The sequence below is a fragment of the Dendrobates tinctorius genome, unplaced genomic scaffold (assembly GCF_039654945.1).
Source record: "Dendrobates tinctorius isolate UK_male_01 unplaced genomic scaffold, ASM3965494v1 ptg000160l, whole genome shotgun sequence".
In the NCBI taxonomy this organism is placed as follows: Eukaryota; Metazoa; Chordata; class Amphibia; order Anura; family Dendrobatidae; genus Dendrobates; species Dendrobates tinctorius.
This window is the reverse complement of record NW_027361827.1, coordinates 24837108-24852713: the sequence shown is the minus strand read 5'-3', so window position 1 is coordinate 24852713 and position 15606 is coordinate 24837108. Positions and strand designations below refer to the sequence as shown.

At 44.3% G+C, this 15606-nt stretch overlaps 1 protein-coding gene across 1 annotated transcript in view; it reads left to right on the top strand.

Annotated features, from left to right (window-relative positions):
* The window catches only part of NCBP1 (nuclear cap binding protein subunit 1), a 103503-nt gene that overhangs the window by 3233 nt on the left and 84664 nt on the right, over window positions 1-15606 (top strand). Inside the window, exons 2-4 of the mRNA XM_073549730.1 lie at window positions 4647-4735; window positions 8720-8820; window positions 9704-9860. Of these exons, the coding sequence (XP_073405831.1) occupies window positions 4647-4735; window positions 8720-8820; window positions 9704-9860 (347 nt within the window). The remainder of the gene's footprint in view (window positions 1-4646; window positions 4736-8719; window positions 8821-9703; window positions 9861-15606) is intronic.

Genomic DNA, 15606 nt, shown 5'->3' with positions numbered 1-15606 from the left:
TTTGGTTTGTAAGATTTATGCATCTGTTAATAAATCCTGCTCTTGTGTGAAGTTTGAAGGCTCTAACTTATTTGCATCTTATCAAACCTGCTAAATCTGCAGGGGGTTGAATACTACTTGTAGGCACTGTATGTGCTCCTCAGCCATGCTGTGTGTATGGTCCTCTCCTGTATGTGCTCCTCAGCCGTGCTGTGTGTATGGTCCTCTCCTGTATGTGCTCCTCAGCCGTGCTGTGTGTATGGTCCTCTCCTGTATGTGCTCCTCAGCCGTGCTGTGTGTACGGTCCTCTCCTGTGTGTGCTCCTCAGCCGTGCTGTGTGTACGGTCCTCTCCTGTATGTGCTCCTCAGCCGTGCTGTGTGTACGGTCCTCTCCTGTATGTGCTCCTCAGCCGTGCTGTGTGTATGGACCTCTCCTGTATGTGCTCCTCAGCCGTGCTGTGTGTACGGTCCTCTCCTGTATGTGCTCCTCAGCCGTGCTGTGTGTACGGTCCTCTCCTGTATGTGCTCCTTAGTCGTGCTGTGTGTATGGTCCTTTCCTGAATGTGCTCCTCAGCCGTGCTGTGTGTACGGTCCTCTCCTGTATGTGCTCCTCAGCCGTGCTGTGTGTACGGTCCTCTCCTGTATGTGCTCCTCAGCCGTGCTGTGTGTACGGTCCTCTCCTGTATGTGCTCCTCAGCCGTGCTGTGTGTACGGTCCTCTCCTGTATGTGCTCCTCAGCCGTGCTGTGTGTACGGTCCTCTCCTGTATGTGCTCCTCAGCCGTGCTGTGTGTACGGTCCTCTCCTGTATGTGCTCCTCAGCCGTGCTGTGTGTGCGGTCCTCTCCTGTATGTGCTCCTCAGCCGTGCTGTGTGTGCGGTGCTCTCCTGTATGTGCTCCTCAGCCGTGCTGTGTGTACGGTGCTCTCCTGTATGTGCTCCTCAGCCGTGCTGTGTACGGTCTTCTCCTGTATGTGCTCCTCAGCCGTGATGTGTGTACGGTCCTCTCCTGTATGTGCTCCTCAGCTGTGCTGTACCTACGGTCCTCTCCTGTGTGTGCTCCTCAGCTGTGCTGTACCTACGGTCCTCTCCTGTGTGTGCTCCTCAGCTGTGCTGTACCTATGGTCCTCTCCTGTGTGTGCTCCTCAGCTGTGCTGTACCTATGGTCCTCTCCTGTGTGTGCTCCTCAGCTCTGCTGTACCTATGGTCCTCTCCTGTGTTTGTGCTCTTCAGCTGTGCTGTACCTATGGTCCTCTCCTGTGTGTGCTCCTCAGCTGTGCTGTACCTATGGTCCTCTCCTGTGTGTGCTCCTCAGCTGTGCTGTACCTATGGTCCTCTCCTGTGTGTGCTCCTCAGCTGTGCTGTACCTACGGTCCTCTCCTGTGTGTGCTCCTCAGCTGTGCTGTACCTACGGTCCTCTCCTGTGTGTGCTCCTCAGCTGTGCTGTACCTACGGTCCTCTCCTGTGTGTGCTCCTCAGCTGTGCTGTACCTACGGTCCTCTCCTGTATGTGCTCCTCAGCCGTACTGTGTGTACGGTCCTCTCTTGTGTGTGCTCCTCAGCTTTGCTGTACCTACGGTCCTCTCCTGTATGTGCTCCTCAGCTGTGCTGTGTGTACGGTCTTCTCCTCTATGTGCTCAGCCGTGATGTGCGTGTGTGCGGTCCTCTCCTGTATGTGCTCCTCAGCTGTGCTGTGTGTACGGTACTCACTTGTATGTGCTCAGCTGTGCTGTGTACGGTCCTCTCCTGTATGTGATCCTCAGCCGTGCTGTGTGTGCGGTCCTCTCCTGTATGTGCTCCTCAGCCGTGCTGTGTGTACGGTGCTCTCCTGTATGTGCTCCTCAGCCGTGCTGTGTACGGTCTTCTCCTGTATGTGCTCCTCAGCCGTGATGTGTGTACGGTCCTCTCCTATATGTGCTCCTCAGCTGTGCTGTGTGTACGGTCCTCTCCTGTGTGTGCTCCTCAGCTGTGCTGTACCTACGGTCCTCTCCTGTATGTGCTCCTCAGCTGTGCTGTGTGTACGGTCTTCTCCTGTATGTGCTCAGCCATGATGTGCGTGTGTGCGGTCGTCTCCTGTATGTGCTCCTCAGCTGTGCTGTGTGTATGGTGACGGTCCTCTCTTGTGTGTGCTCCTCAGCTGTGCTGTACCTACGGTCCTCTCCTGTATGTGCTCCTCAGCTGTGCTGTGTGTACGGTCTTCTCCTGTATGTGCTCAGCCGTGATGTGTGTGTGTGTGCGTGTGTGCGGTCCTCTCCTGTATGTGCTCCTCAGCTGTGCTGTGTGTACGGTACTCACTTGTATGTGCTCAGCTGTGCTGTGTACGGTCCTCTCCTGTATTTGCTCCTCAGCCGTGCTGTATGTATGGTCCTCTCCTGTATGTGCCCCTCAGCCGTGCTGTATCTACGGTCCTCTGCTGTGTCTGCTCCTCAGCTGTGCTGTGTGTACGGTCCTCTCCTGTATGTGCTTCTCAGCCGTGCTGTGTGTATGGTCCTCTCCTGTATGTGCTCCTCAGCCGTGCTGTGTGTACGGTCCTCTCCTGTATGTCTTCCTCAGCTGTGCTGTGTGTACGGTCCTCTGCTGTGTGTGCTCCTCAGCTGTGCTGTATCTACGGTCCTCTCCTGTATGTGCTCCTCAGCCGTGCTGTATGTATGGTCCTCTCCTGTATGTGCTCCTCACCTGTCCTGTATCTACGGTCCTCTCCTGTATGTGGTCCTCTCCTGTATGTGCTCCTCAGCTGTGCTGTGTGTACGGTACTCACCTGTATGTTGTCAGCTGTGCTGTGTACGGTCCTCTCCTGTATTTGCTCCTCAGCCGTGCTGTATGTATGGTCCTCTCCTGTATGTGCCCCTCAGCCGTGCTGTATCTACGGTCCTCTCCTGTATGTGCTCCTCAGCCGTGCTGTATGTATGGTCCTCTCCTGTATGTGCTCCTCACCTGTCCTGTATCTACGGTCCTCTCCTGTATGTGGTCCTCTCCTGTATGTGCTCCTCAACCGTACTTTGTGTACGGTCTTCTCGTGTATGTGCTCCTCAGCCGTGCTGTGTGTATGGTCCTCTCCTGTATGTGCTCCTCACCTGTCCTGTATCTACGGTCCTCCCCTCCTGTCTGTGCTCCTCAGCTGTGCTGTGTGTGGTCCTCTCCTGTATGTGCTCCTCAGCTGTGCTGTGTGTGGTCTTCTCCTGTATGTGCTCCTCAGCCTTGCTGTGTGTACGGTCCTCTCCTGTATGTGCTCCTCAGCCGTGCTGTACCGATGGTCCTCGCCTGTATGTGCTGCCCAGCTGTGATGTATGTATGGTACTCCCATGTATATACTCAGCTGTCCTGTGTGTACGGTCCTCTCCTGTATGTGCTCCTCAGCCGTGCAGCACCTATGGTCCTCCCCTGTATGTGCTGCCCAGCTGTGATGTATGTATGGTCCTCCCATGTATATACTCAGCTGTGCTGTATGTATGGTCCTCCCATGTATGTACTACTCAGCTGTGCTGTATGTATGGTCCTCCCCTGTATGTACTCCTCAGCCATGCTGTACCTATGGTCCTCTCCTGTATGTGCTCAGCTGTGCTGTACCTATGGTCCTCGCCTGTATGTGCTCAGCTGTGCTGTACCTATGGTCCTCGCCTGTATGTGCTCCTCAGCTGTGCTGTACCTATGGTCCTCTCCTGTATGTGCTCCTCAGTTGTGCTGTATGTACAGTCCTCTGCTGTATGTATGGTCCTCTCCTGTATGTGCTGCTTAGCTGTGATGTATGTATGGTCCTCCCACGTATGTACTCCTCAGCTGTGCTGTATGTATGGTCCTTCCCTGTATGTACTCCTCAGCCGTGCTGTACCTATGGTGCTCTCCTGTATGTGCTCCTTGGCTGTTCTGCATGTACGGTCCTCTCCTGTATGTGCTCCTCAGTTGTGCTGTATGAACGGTCCTTTCCTGTATGTGCTCCTCAGCCGTGCTGTGTGTATGGTCCTTTCCTGTATGTGCTCCTCAGCACGTGGTATCTACTGTGATGAGAAGTTCATGCCACTTGGTTTCTAGAGTGGCACACTACAGTGCCTTCTAACAGAACAAAAATCTGGTTTCACAAAAGGAACAAAGCTTTAGAGGTGGTCTGAAACTAAAATTTATTTTAATCAATAATGCCTGTGTATTCAATGTCAAACTAATCTCTATTGTAATATACTTTAACTAAAAAGTCCAGATTGTTCCCTCACTACACTATATTAATTTTTTTTTTTTCTCTTACTTGTCCTCTTTAACACTTCTTTTAAACTCCCCAGCGCTTTCTGGGATAGTCAAATGAGTCTTCATTAGGGGGCAAAGGCTGCAGTCGCTGTCCCAATCCCTTGTCCTTCCCTGAAACAGTATAATCAGTGATATACGATTCAGCGTCTGGGCTAGTCCCTGGTCTACTGAACATGTCAGTTGTCAATTCTGAAGTATGCTCAGTAGATTCCAATAACACAATATGCACGGTGACCGTGCTCTCCCTCATTGGTTGTGATCAGAATTAACACGCTGGTAAGAGCGCACTGTCTGGCATGCAGAAAAATGCAGAGACAAGCGCCTCCCCCATAAGTGACTGTCACAGGCTGTTAACACTTGGTAAATTGCTGCATTTTTTTATATTGTGTGTATAATTTAAATTTAAAAAAGCCTAAAATGTTGACTATTTTACAGGAGGGCAACCTCATAAGAGGCGGAAAACTTCTGAGCCACTTGATATAGAAGATCGTCTGGAATCGCTGATATTTCGAGTTGGGGAGAAGGTAAATACTTTCTGACAGCAAGAACTATTCCAGAGCACCTTGTGTCAGTGTTATGCTGTTCCTCTGACACTTCTTGAATAAATGGTTACACTTCTAATCAAATCAAAAAGGGGTCTGCCCACACAGTGTGATGTTGGAAGGAATGATTAACCTGTGTCAAACCAGTAATAAACTCATACATTTCTAGTGTGTTTGCGTGCGTATATACAGTGGGTATGGAAAGTATTCAGACCCATTTAAATTTTCCAATCTTTGTTTCATTGCAGCCATTTGGTAAATTAAACAAAAAATATTTTTTTTTCTCATTAATGTACCCTTTGCACCCCATCTTGACTGAAAAAAAAACAAATGTAGAAATTTCTGCAAATTTATTGACAAAGGAAAAACTGAAATATCACATGGTCATAAGTATTCAGACCCTTTGCTCAGTATTGAGTAGAAGCACCCTTTTGAGTACAGCCATGAGTCTACTTGGGAATGATGCAACAAGTTATTCACACCTGGATTTGAGGAACCTCTGCCATTCTTCCTTGCAGATCCTCTCCAGTTCCGTCAGGTTCGATGATGAACGTTGGTGGACAGTAGGGTGACCGGATCTCATATGGGGGGGAAAAAATGTCAGACTCTTGTTCGTCTGGACCCCACAAAACTATTTCCCTTTCCAGATATTGAGAGAGCCAAAATTTGAGCTCGATCAAACGACGTTAACCCGTGCCGCTCGTCGGTCAAAGTTTGAAAAAATCCAAATTGAGGTATTTTAAGATTTAGGTATTTTGCATAGTCTGTTAGACTATAAAGAATGTGACAACAACATTGCAGAAATAGCCCTGACCAAATTTTCGAACCATTTGTGGTATTTGAATGCAGAGTTGGTGGGATTATCGTTTTTTGATCCCACCATTACAGACAATGAAAAGTTGTTAATGGCTAATAAATTGCTCAGTAGCACAGATGAACCATCAGAGCACACTAACCTACATGAGTTGATAATTTTACATAGTTATCTAATCTATTCTAGAGCTTTTGTTAAAGTAGTTTTTGAAACGTCAGAATATAATGCTCGGCATTTGCTTACAACTTGCAGGACATATTGCTTTTGTTCTTCATCTTTTGTCAGAAGGTCGTTAAAGTCGGTTACTTCCTACCTCTTTTAATTTTTCTTTCCTAACTTTTGGATTTACAACCCTAGCGTGCTCTGATGGTTCATCTGTGCTACTGAGCAATTTATTAGCCATTAACAACTTTTCATTGTCTGTAATGGTGGGATCAAAAAACGATAATCCCACCAACTCTGCATTCAAATACCACAAATGGTTCGAAAATTTGGTCAGGGCTATTTCTGCAATGTTGTTGTCACATTCTTTATAGTCTAACAGACTATGCAAAATACCTAAATCTTAAAATACCTCAATTTGGATTTTTTCAAACTTTGAGCGACGAGCGGCACGGGTTAACGTCGTTTGATCGAGCTCAAATTTTGGCTATCAATATCCGGAAAGGGGAATCGTTTTGTGGGGTCCAGACGGACAAAATTCCGACATCGATTTTTTGCAGTCACCCTAGTGGACAGCCATTTTCAGGTCTCTCCAGAGATGCTCAATTGGGTTTAGGTCATGGCTCTGGCTGGGCCAGTCAAGAATGGTCACAGAGTTGTTCTGAAGACATTCCTTTGTTATTTTAGCTGTGTGCTTAGGGTCATTGTCTTGTTGGAAGGTGAACTTTCGGCCAAGTCTGAAGTCCAGAAGAGGTTTTCATTCAGGATATCTCTGTACTTGGCCGCATTCATGTTTTCTTCAATTGCAACCAGTAGTCCTGTCCCTGCAGCTGAAAAACACCCCCATAGTATGATGCTGCCACCACCATGTTTCACTGTTGGGATTGCATTGGGCAGGTGATGAGCATTGCTTGGTTTTCTCCACACATACCGCTTTAGAATTATCACCAAAAAGTTCTATCTTCGTTTCATCAGAAGAGAGATTCTTATTTCTCATCGTCTGGGAGTCCTTCATGTGTGAACTTTCTCCTGTCTCCATACTGCATCTATGGAGCTCAGCCACAGTGATCTTGGGGTTCTTTTTTACCTCACCCCAAGGCTCTTCTCCCACCATTGCTCAGTTTGGCTGGACGGCCAGGTCTAGGAAGACTTCTGGTGGTCCCAATCTTCTTCCATTTAAGGATTCTGGAGGCCACTGTGCTCTTAGGAACCTTGAGTACTGCAGAAATTCTTTTGTAATCTTGGCCAGATCTGTGCCTTGCCACAATTGTCTCTGAGCTCCTTGGCCAGTTCCTTTGGCCTCATGATTGTCATTTGGTCTGACATGCACTGTGAGCTGTGAGGTCTTATATAGACAGGTGTGTGCCTTTACAAATCAAGTCCTATCAGATTAATTACACACAGCTGGGCTCCAATGAAGGAGTAGAACCATCTCAAGGAGGATCACAAGGAAATGGACATCATGTGACTTAAATATGAGTGTCTGAGCAAAGGGTCTGAATACTTATGACCATGTGATATTTCAGTTTTTCTTTTTAAATAAATTTGCACAAATTTCTACCTTTTTTTTCCTCAGACAAGATGGGGTGCAGAGTGTACATTAATGAGAAAAAAAAAACCTTTTTTTTGAATTTACCAAATGGCTGCAACGAAACATTGAAAAATGTAAAGGGGTCTGAATATTTTCCATGCCCACTATGTGTATATGTATATAGTAAACTCCATTACTACCTTTTTACACTTAAAAATTATTTGAACCAGAAAGTTGCCATTTTCACTAGATATTTAGGTATTCATCATACCAATGAAATGGGCCATTTTTAACCCCTTAGTGACTGGGCCAATTTTATAAATTCTGACCATTGTCAGTTTATATGGTGATAACTCTGGAACGTTTCAACAAATCCCATTGATTTTGAGATTGTTTTTTTTCGTGGCACATTATAATTTATGATAGTAAATTTAGGTTGATACGATTTGTGTTTATTTATAAAAAATATCAGAAATTTGACAAATGTGTAAAAAAAAAAAAAAAAAAAAAAAAAATTGCAATTTTCAAACTTTGAATGATTATCCGTTTAATCCAGATAGTCATACCACAGAAAAACATGAATAAATAACATTTCCCTCTTGCCTGCTTTACATCAGCACCATTTTTAAAACGCTAATTTATTTTGTTAGCCTTTTAGGAGGTTTAAAAATATAGCAGTAATTTCATATTTTTTTTTTTTTTTCCCCCCAGGGAAATTTACAATTTTTTTTTTTTTTGAGGGACCTATCAATGTTTGAAGTGACTTTTGGGGTGCTCTATATTGAGAAACCCCAAACATGATACCATTTTAAAAACGGCACCCCCTGACACATTGAAAACTGCTGTCAGGTAGTTTATTAACCCTTGAGGTGATTTTCAGGAATTAATGCAAAGTGGTATAGCCGGAATGAAAAAGTGTTTGTTTACCACCTAAATGTCGGTAACTTCTGAACTGGCTGCTGTAGCCGGGAGACTCTAAGGCTCCTATTTGGCCATGAAATGCTATGGCAAACATCAGGACCACACAATCATGATCTCGGGGTGTCAATTAGATTAAAGCAGAAGCCCCCACAATCTATTAACCATTTATTTGATGTAGTTACTTTTGACAGCAGCAACTAAGGGGTTAAACAGATATGGACGATGTCAACACTGATTGTTTGTGATACAGCAAGTTGTCAGCTATAGTGTACAGCCGACCGCTGCTGGATTGTCACCTGTATGGGGATGATATTCTCTTATATCTGAGGTCAGTTAAGACATATTGGCTGTCATTAAGGGGTTAAAAGTAACGTAACTTCCTAAGATTAAATAGCCCTCCTCCTACTGTAGCACGAGATGTGACTAAATGCCAACCATATAGTTATATCTAACATATTCGGGTTTTTAATTGTATTAGCAACCATGTGACTGTATTTGACCTAATGTCATATGCCATATTATCACTTTTTAACTTCAGAGTACCTCATCACTGGAAAGCAACCTGGAAGGGCTGGCTGGTGTCCTGGAGGCTGACTTGCCAAACTACAAAAGCAAAATCTTAAGAATTCTTTGTGCAGTGTGAGTGTATTTCTATGCCCTAAATCTCTGCTTGTACATTCCTAAAGCGTACCATTGTCTTCTAACAGTACTCCTATATTAATCCTGAGACTGTACCTACAATGCATTTCTGAATTTTTTTTTTTTAACAAGCTGTATTTGCATAAAAAAACTTGACTGGGGCTATTATGTCTGGCAAAGATAACCGCAACTGACTACAATTTTCTGAAGACACTGTTGTAAAAGTAATGTACTTCCAGTGTCTGGATGCATCAATCTAAAGTTTATTAACCCTTACCCGACTGGACAAGTTTTAGCTCTTGCGCTTCCATGTGTTTTCAGTTTTTTATTTTGCTAAAGCTTCTATGTATATGGAGATGCCATACACGGCAATACTATACTTTTGTACTTTTCTCTGGCACTTCATCGATGGACACGGCTTAAACTGTGGTTTCCTGTGTCCCCCAATGAAGGCTACAAGAGAGATTTTATGGTGAGTGTTCAAAATCATCGTATTGCTGTTTGTAGCAAAAATCATGGTCTCCCATGAACTCCAGCTACATAGGATACAGGCATGATTGGCATCAGGGTCTTCAGCAGACGCCTGGTCCATTATGGCATCCTGTGATCGTGTTGCGAGGGCACCGACGGTCTGTTAAAACATTTCACGTGCCCTCCTGGCTGCTTGCTGTAACAGGTTAACAGCTACACTCGTGGCTATTATTGTCAGATAATGAATGATCCAAGCATCATCTGTCCGCAAAGATGAAGGTTCGGCTCCAGAGTGCCAACATATGACATACTCGTATGTCATAAGTCAATATGGTTAAACTGCTGACTTGTATGTCTGCACTATATACAAGTAAAGGCTTGGCCTAATATGACTTTCATTTATAAAATATAGTGCACGCCATCTGCCATTGAAGATGACTGTTTACACTACACTAGTGGGCCTGCTTAATGCAAGAAACTACAATTTTGGTGGCGAGTTCGTAGAAGCCATGATTCGTCATCTGAAAGAAACCATAAAGTCGAATGCCTATGCGGAGGCCTTATATCTAGTAAGTTTCGTTCCTTTGTTTTGTGAAACCCCCTTACCCTTTTCAAGCACCCTGCTGTACATGTATGTCATGTGAAATGTAACTTACTGCACCATGCCATCAGTGACACTAGCTGAGTGGCTGCTGCAGCTCCTACTTCACTGGCTTCATTTAGTGGGCTGGACTTGCGGCAGAAACACTTAAGGCCCCGTCACACACAGCAAGATCGCTGATTTTGTGACGCAACAGCGACCGCCCATCTCTAACACCCCCCCCCCCCCCCCCCCCCCCGCCGAGTATCGCTGATCGTGCTTGAACGTACTGGGCCATTTTTTTGATAGTTGGTCTCCCGCTGGCCAGTACGCATTGCCGCGTGTGGCAGCGGGAGACCGACGATCAGCGAGCTCCCAGCGCTGTAAGCAGACGCTCGGAGCTGGTATCTAAGGTAAATATCGGGTAATTAAGCGCGCGCGTCACTTAAGTACCTGCGTGCTCGTGCCAGGACGCTGGTATCCAAGGTAAACAGCGGGTAACTAAGTGACGCGCGTGCATAGTTACCCAATATTTACCTTAGATACCAGCGTCCTCGCTGGTGCTGATCGCTGGTGAAGCTGCCTGTTTGGCAGCTCACCAGTGATCATGTAGCGAGGCACCAGCGATCCTGACAAGGTTGTATCGTTGTCTGGATCGCTGGTGCATCGTTTAGTTTGACGGGGCCTTTACTCCTGGGAAATGTTGCCTCAGAAAGCTGCTGTGAGTCCCTGCTGTTTCATATGCATACTCATAATTGACTGTGCTTCCTCCCATGGCCAGGAGCTGTGGTATATGGCCACCATGAGCTGGAGCAGCCCTGCATGGTCGGACACAGCAAATAACAGTACATAGCAGAGGAACGTTTGTAAGATTATGTCGGCACAGTAATATTTATTTTCTTTCTATTCATACATCCAATTGTATAACTTATTATTCTAAGATTTATTGTTTAAAATGTCCTTTGTTCATGGGATACCTTTTTAATCCCCCTAAAAAAAACAAACAACTGTTTGGTATTACAATGTTCATAATGACCCATACTATAACACTATTTCATTATGTCCATGAACAAGACGAAGGGGGAAAAAAGGAATTGGTCCCTTTTATGACCTAGGTCGCCTCCACCATTTTTATACAGGCTGTGGTCCTGAGTCTGCACCTTTTTGCAGCACATAACAGCTGATCTTATCAGCAGACATGTGCCCTAACGGCTGCAGGTGTTAACCTGTTAAATGCTGCTGTCAATCTGACAGCAACACATAACTTGTGCAAACTATATGCATGTCTTCAGCGCCGCCCATCGGTGCCACTGTCGCATATCCATGGGGTGCCGATGGATTGGCTTGACAACCTGGGGTCTTCAGAAGACCCTTGTGGTTGTCACTGATGAACTGTGTACACACCTCCAGGATTCATTCCAGAACTTTTTTCCACCTTTAATATCACACATAACCTGTTCAAATCCATTTAGCAATAAATGTTTTGAGTGGAAAAAAAAAATTAGCTAAAATAACATGGTAGCTTGAGTGTGAACACCATCTTCTAATTGGGGCTGTGACTGTGTTCAGAATTGGGGAATCACATTTTTACTTTTGTTAAATACAGGACTGTAAAGTCTGTAAGCCAAACCTCTTGACTCAATTTTTCCAACTCTCTCATACATGGCTCATGTTTAAGTGGTGCATTTATTGTAGTAAAATGGTAACATCAGGTTTTTAATCACCATTATGATACAGTAATCAAGCCATTTAGATAGAACATAAAATGTTTATTGGAATACAACTTCAGAATACAAAACTTTAATAAATTGAAAATATGCAGTACACTATACAGTAAGTGGGGGAACGTTTCAAGAAAAATGTACTGAATAACATTTGTGCAGTCTCTGAATTTGTTCTGAGAAATAGTATCGCCTCCAGCAGATCCTCCGTCATAGATGACATCAAATCTGATCTAATTATTTTAAGGCTAGAGAACAACCTCTCTATGACTTGGGTTGTTGGCAATGTGGTAACCACACGGACAACATCTCCAACAGTTTCAGGGTGTACAGGAATTGCCTCATGCACAGTCAGTTTTGATGAACGATGGAACATTTCTACTTCTTTCATAGCAAGTGAAAAAATTGCTGGCATATGGTCAATCTGTTTTCTATGGGAGTGGAATCATTTTCACTGCGGCAGTGCTTTGCCTGCTCCATGTCATTCAAATACTTTTTAAAATTAAACTCATCTGATGAGGCTGAAGATATGGCAGCAATAGCACTGGCAAGACCCAAGTCCTCTTGCTCCTGGCAGTCCTCCTGTAGGCCACTCATCCTTACTGCTACCTCAGTCAGAGCTTCTTTTCCTTTAGTAAGCTGTTGACCATCCAGCAATATACGATGACTTGGGTCCACATAAACAGCTGCCAGAAGAATTTTATTTAATAGCAGTGTCTTTCTTCATTTCATGGAAGCAGCAATGCCATCTGCGATTAAACCTCCTCTTTGGGACAAGCAAAACAGCAAGTTCTTCTACTCATTTATAAAAATGCCAGGAGTTAAGTCCTCAGCTTCTAATCTTTTTTTTTTTTTTTTTTTTTTTTTTTTTTCTTTGTCCCTGTAAATGGGTGATCAAGCAATTACTTCAATTCAGTCATCTGTGTCCATTGACCTTCATTTAGTGATACCTAAGGGTTGGCCATGTCTACAAGAAAGGGTTTCAGCTCAAGCAATCGCTCAATCAATAAATAGGCGTTAGCCCACCGAGTGGCTTGATCCACAATTGCCCCTTTTCCAGCATGTCTCTTCAAGATGGAATCCATTTTAGGGGTTCTGGCAGCAATAACCAATTTCCTCACTTTGCCAATCAGAGTTCCAGCATGTCCCTCTTGCAGACTCTTATTGCCAGGTGCCATGTGTGCACAACACAGCGCATGTGATGAATATGAGAAGGCTTTAAAGCTGCTTCAACAAGATCATCTAGTTGTAAAGTATCATTTTGCTGTTCTATGTAGTAATATCTGTTTGTTCCTCAATTTCAGCACTGTGGCCTTCCATCTCAAAGTTTCCATTACAAAGTTTTCTTGTAACTGCTGTTTACCTATATTATTCTCATTCGTCAGTTTAACCCTGCTATTCTGTTCGTTTCCACTATACACTTGTACTGCTCCGGTCATTTTTGACCGGACCTATTAAAATGCTGTTTTAGCTACTTAAAAATTTTTTTGGAATACCTGTTGCATTATTATACTGTATGTGAACATGGTTGGTCATTATAAAAAAAAAAAAAAAAAAAAAAAAAAAATACGTAAAAAAACCAAATTTTTTTATTTATTTTATTGTTTATAAAGGTTACAAGGGCTTATTGAATTCTGCACAGAAATTACAAATTTGAGTATAACTAACTATAACTAAAATTATAGTATAAAATGCGTGCAAACATTTTGAAGAAAATAGTAAAAAAAATTAAAATAAAATCCGTTTTGGTGACAACTGAATTTATTTATTTTTAGAAGAAAAGCAGGGTAAATAACATACAGAGAAAAAAAATTGCACAGAACTGTACTGAAAGCCAATGCGTATGGTTTGTACTGAAAGCATGTGTAAATCTGCACCTAAAGCAACTGTTTACTTCATAAACAATAGTAGATGCAATAAGTAGTCTCAAAAGAAATTATAACTCATTTGTTTTACTCAAAAAAATGGCTGAAATTAGCATAAAATGCTATTCGGTCATTTTTGACCGGGACAGTACAAGTGTAAAAAAAAAAAGTGGCGCAAAAACTAAACCAAAAAAAAGGACCCTTAGAAAGAACCCCTCAAATTAGGAAAATAGAAGTAACCACAAGTTTCAGAACCGCATAATGAATTTTTTAAAAAATATCAAAGTTCAAAAACGGTCATTTTTGACCGAACAGAACAGCAGGGTTAATTTGTACTTATGTTTGAAGCATTGTCAGTTACAATAGCAAGAACCTGTTCTTTTTTGACTTCATGATCTTGCAGAACTTTTTTTTCCCACTGAGGCCTGGAGAAACTGGCTTGTGTGATGAGCTTTAGTATCTTTTACTGCCAGTGTCTTAGCAACAATTTCTTTATAGTAGGCTGACACTAGGCAAAAAAAGGAAAATGGCTCCTCTACAGTATACACCCACCGACAGGCACAAAGTAGCTCAGTTTAAGCTTAGTGTCTGTAGGAGGCGGATCTGGATCTGTTCCCAGATCCCCGTTTTTCTTTTCAGGTTCCCTGTGTGTGTTTATTAACCTGTTCCCTTTTCTTTGGGTAATAAGGTGTAATTTCTCGCCCTGTTTTCCTACACTTAAGCGACCGAGAGAGCAGTGTGGTGTCACCCACATCACCCACTCTCAGGCCCTAATCCCCTGTCACCTTTACGGGTGATTTCAGCTGGCCAGTCCTTTGCCTTTTCCTCACCCCTCTCCTTAGAGAGAGAGGGCTGGGAGGAAGACTGTGATCACCAGCGGTGGTCTTCCCACTTCGTGTAAGGGATTGAAGCGGTCTTCTGCATCGTCTGGAAATGGTGCAGGAAGGAGAATCCTTGATTTCAGCGACCCTCACCCTCCCGAGGGCTCATTGCTGCAGAGGGATCAGGACTCTCCAAGGTATGTCTCCCTCCTTTCCCTCCACAGCAGCGTCATCACTGGGAACACTGTCTCTACATCAGGACTGGACAGGACTGCGTTAGTGGAAGAGAACAGTCGCTGCCATTTCTCCCATGGCCGGGCTCAGTGCTTGCAGACACTTCCCCTCCCTTTGCGGGCTGCATCACTTCCTTGTGCTTCTTTTACCTAATAGGAGGTTTTCTCTTCCTTGTCTGGCCATGCCCCCTGCAGCAAGTGCTTTTTCATCTGTTCACACCTCCGGCGTGTCAGCCGATCGAAGGGGGACTTTTGTTTTAACGGACCGGCAGAGCTTCCTGGTTGTTCATGCTCCCGGCGTGTCAGCCAATAGGATTCTATCTTTCTCTTTAACCAGCCGGCAGACTTCAGTGCTGCAGTGACAAGCCGAGACTGCATCAGTTTCTTCACACTCGTCTCAGGAGATGAGATCTCAGCTCTGAGATCTTATCTCGAGATCTTGGTGACAAGATCTCTATCTGCACATGCGCCGCTCCCGGCAGCCATTTTCCCGGCAGCCATTTTCTCAGAGTCCACCGCACAGTAAACCATGTAAGTGCAGGGGCTCTAGGCTTTCACAAAATGTTGGCAGAGCCCCTGCACCACCGACCACCTGCAGCGGCACACATCAGAACACCCCCCTCATCTCAGCCTGGGACCCTGCTTGACCGTAGCCATCACCCCCCCCCCCCCCGGTAAGCAATGAGATGTACTGATTATAAGAAGCACCACCATTTTAATTAACATTTTTTCCTGCTCAAAATTTGGGGTGCGTCTTGTAATCCGGTGCGGTTTATAGTCTGCAAAATATGGTATGTATGATATAGGAATCTATCAATTTTCTGCAAGTATAGGGAATAATATATAATTTTGGATAGAAATAAAACAAACTTTGCATAAGTCAATAGTATAGATGATGACAAAGTTTATAATATGTTATTAGCCTTACTCAACTTTCAATCTCAGGTGTTTCCCAGATTACAGCTCAGTGAATGCATCAGTCTATGAAGAGGGCAGGAGGGAAGGAGCAAGATTGTGCTGAATCATACCCCAGAAAGAAAAACTGCTAGCAGAGCTAATAACATGAAGAGCATAAGATCAACTAACCTCTCCAAC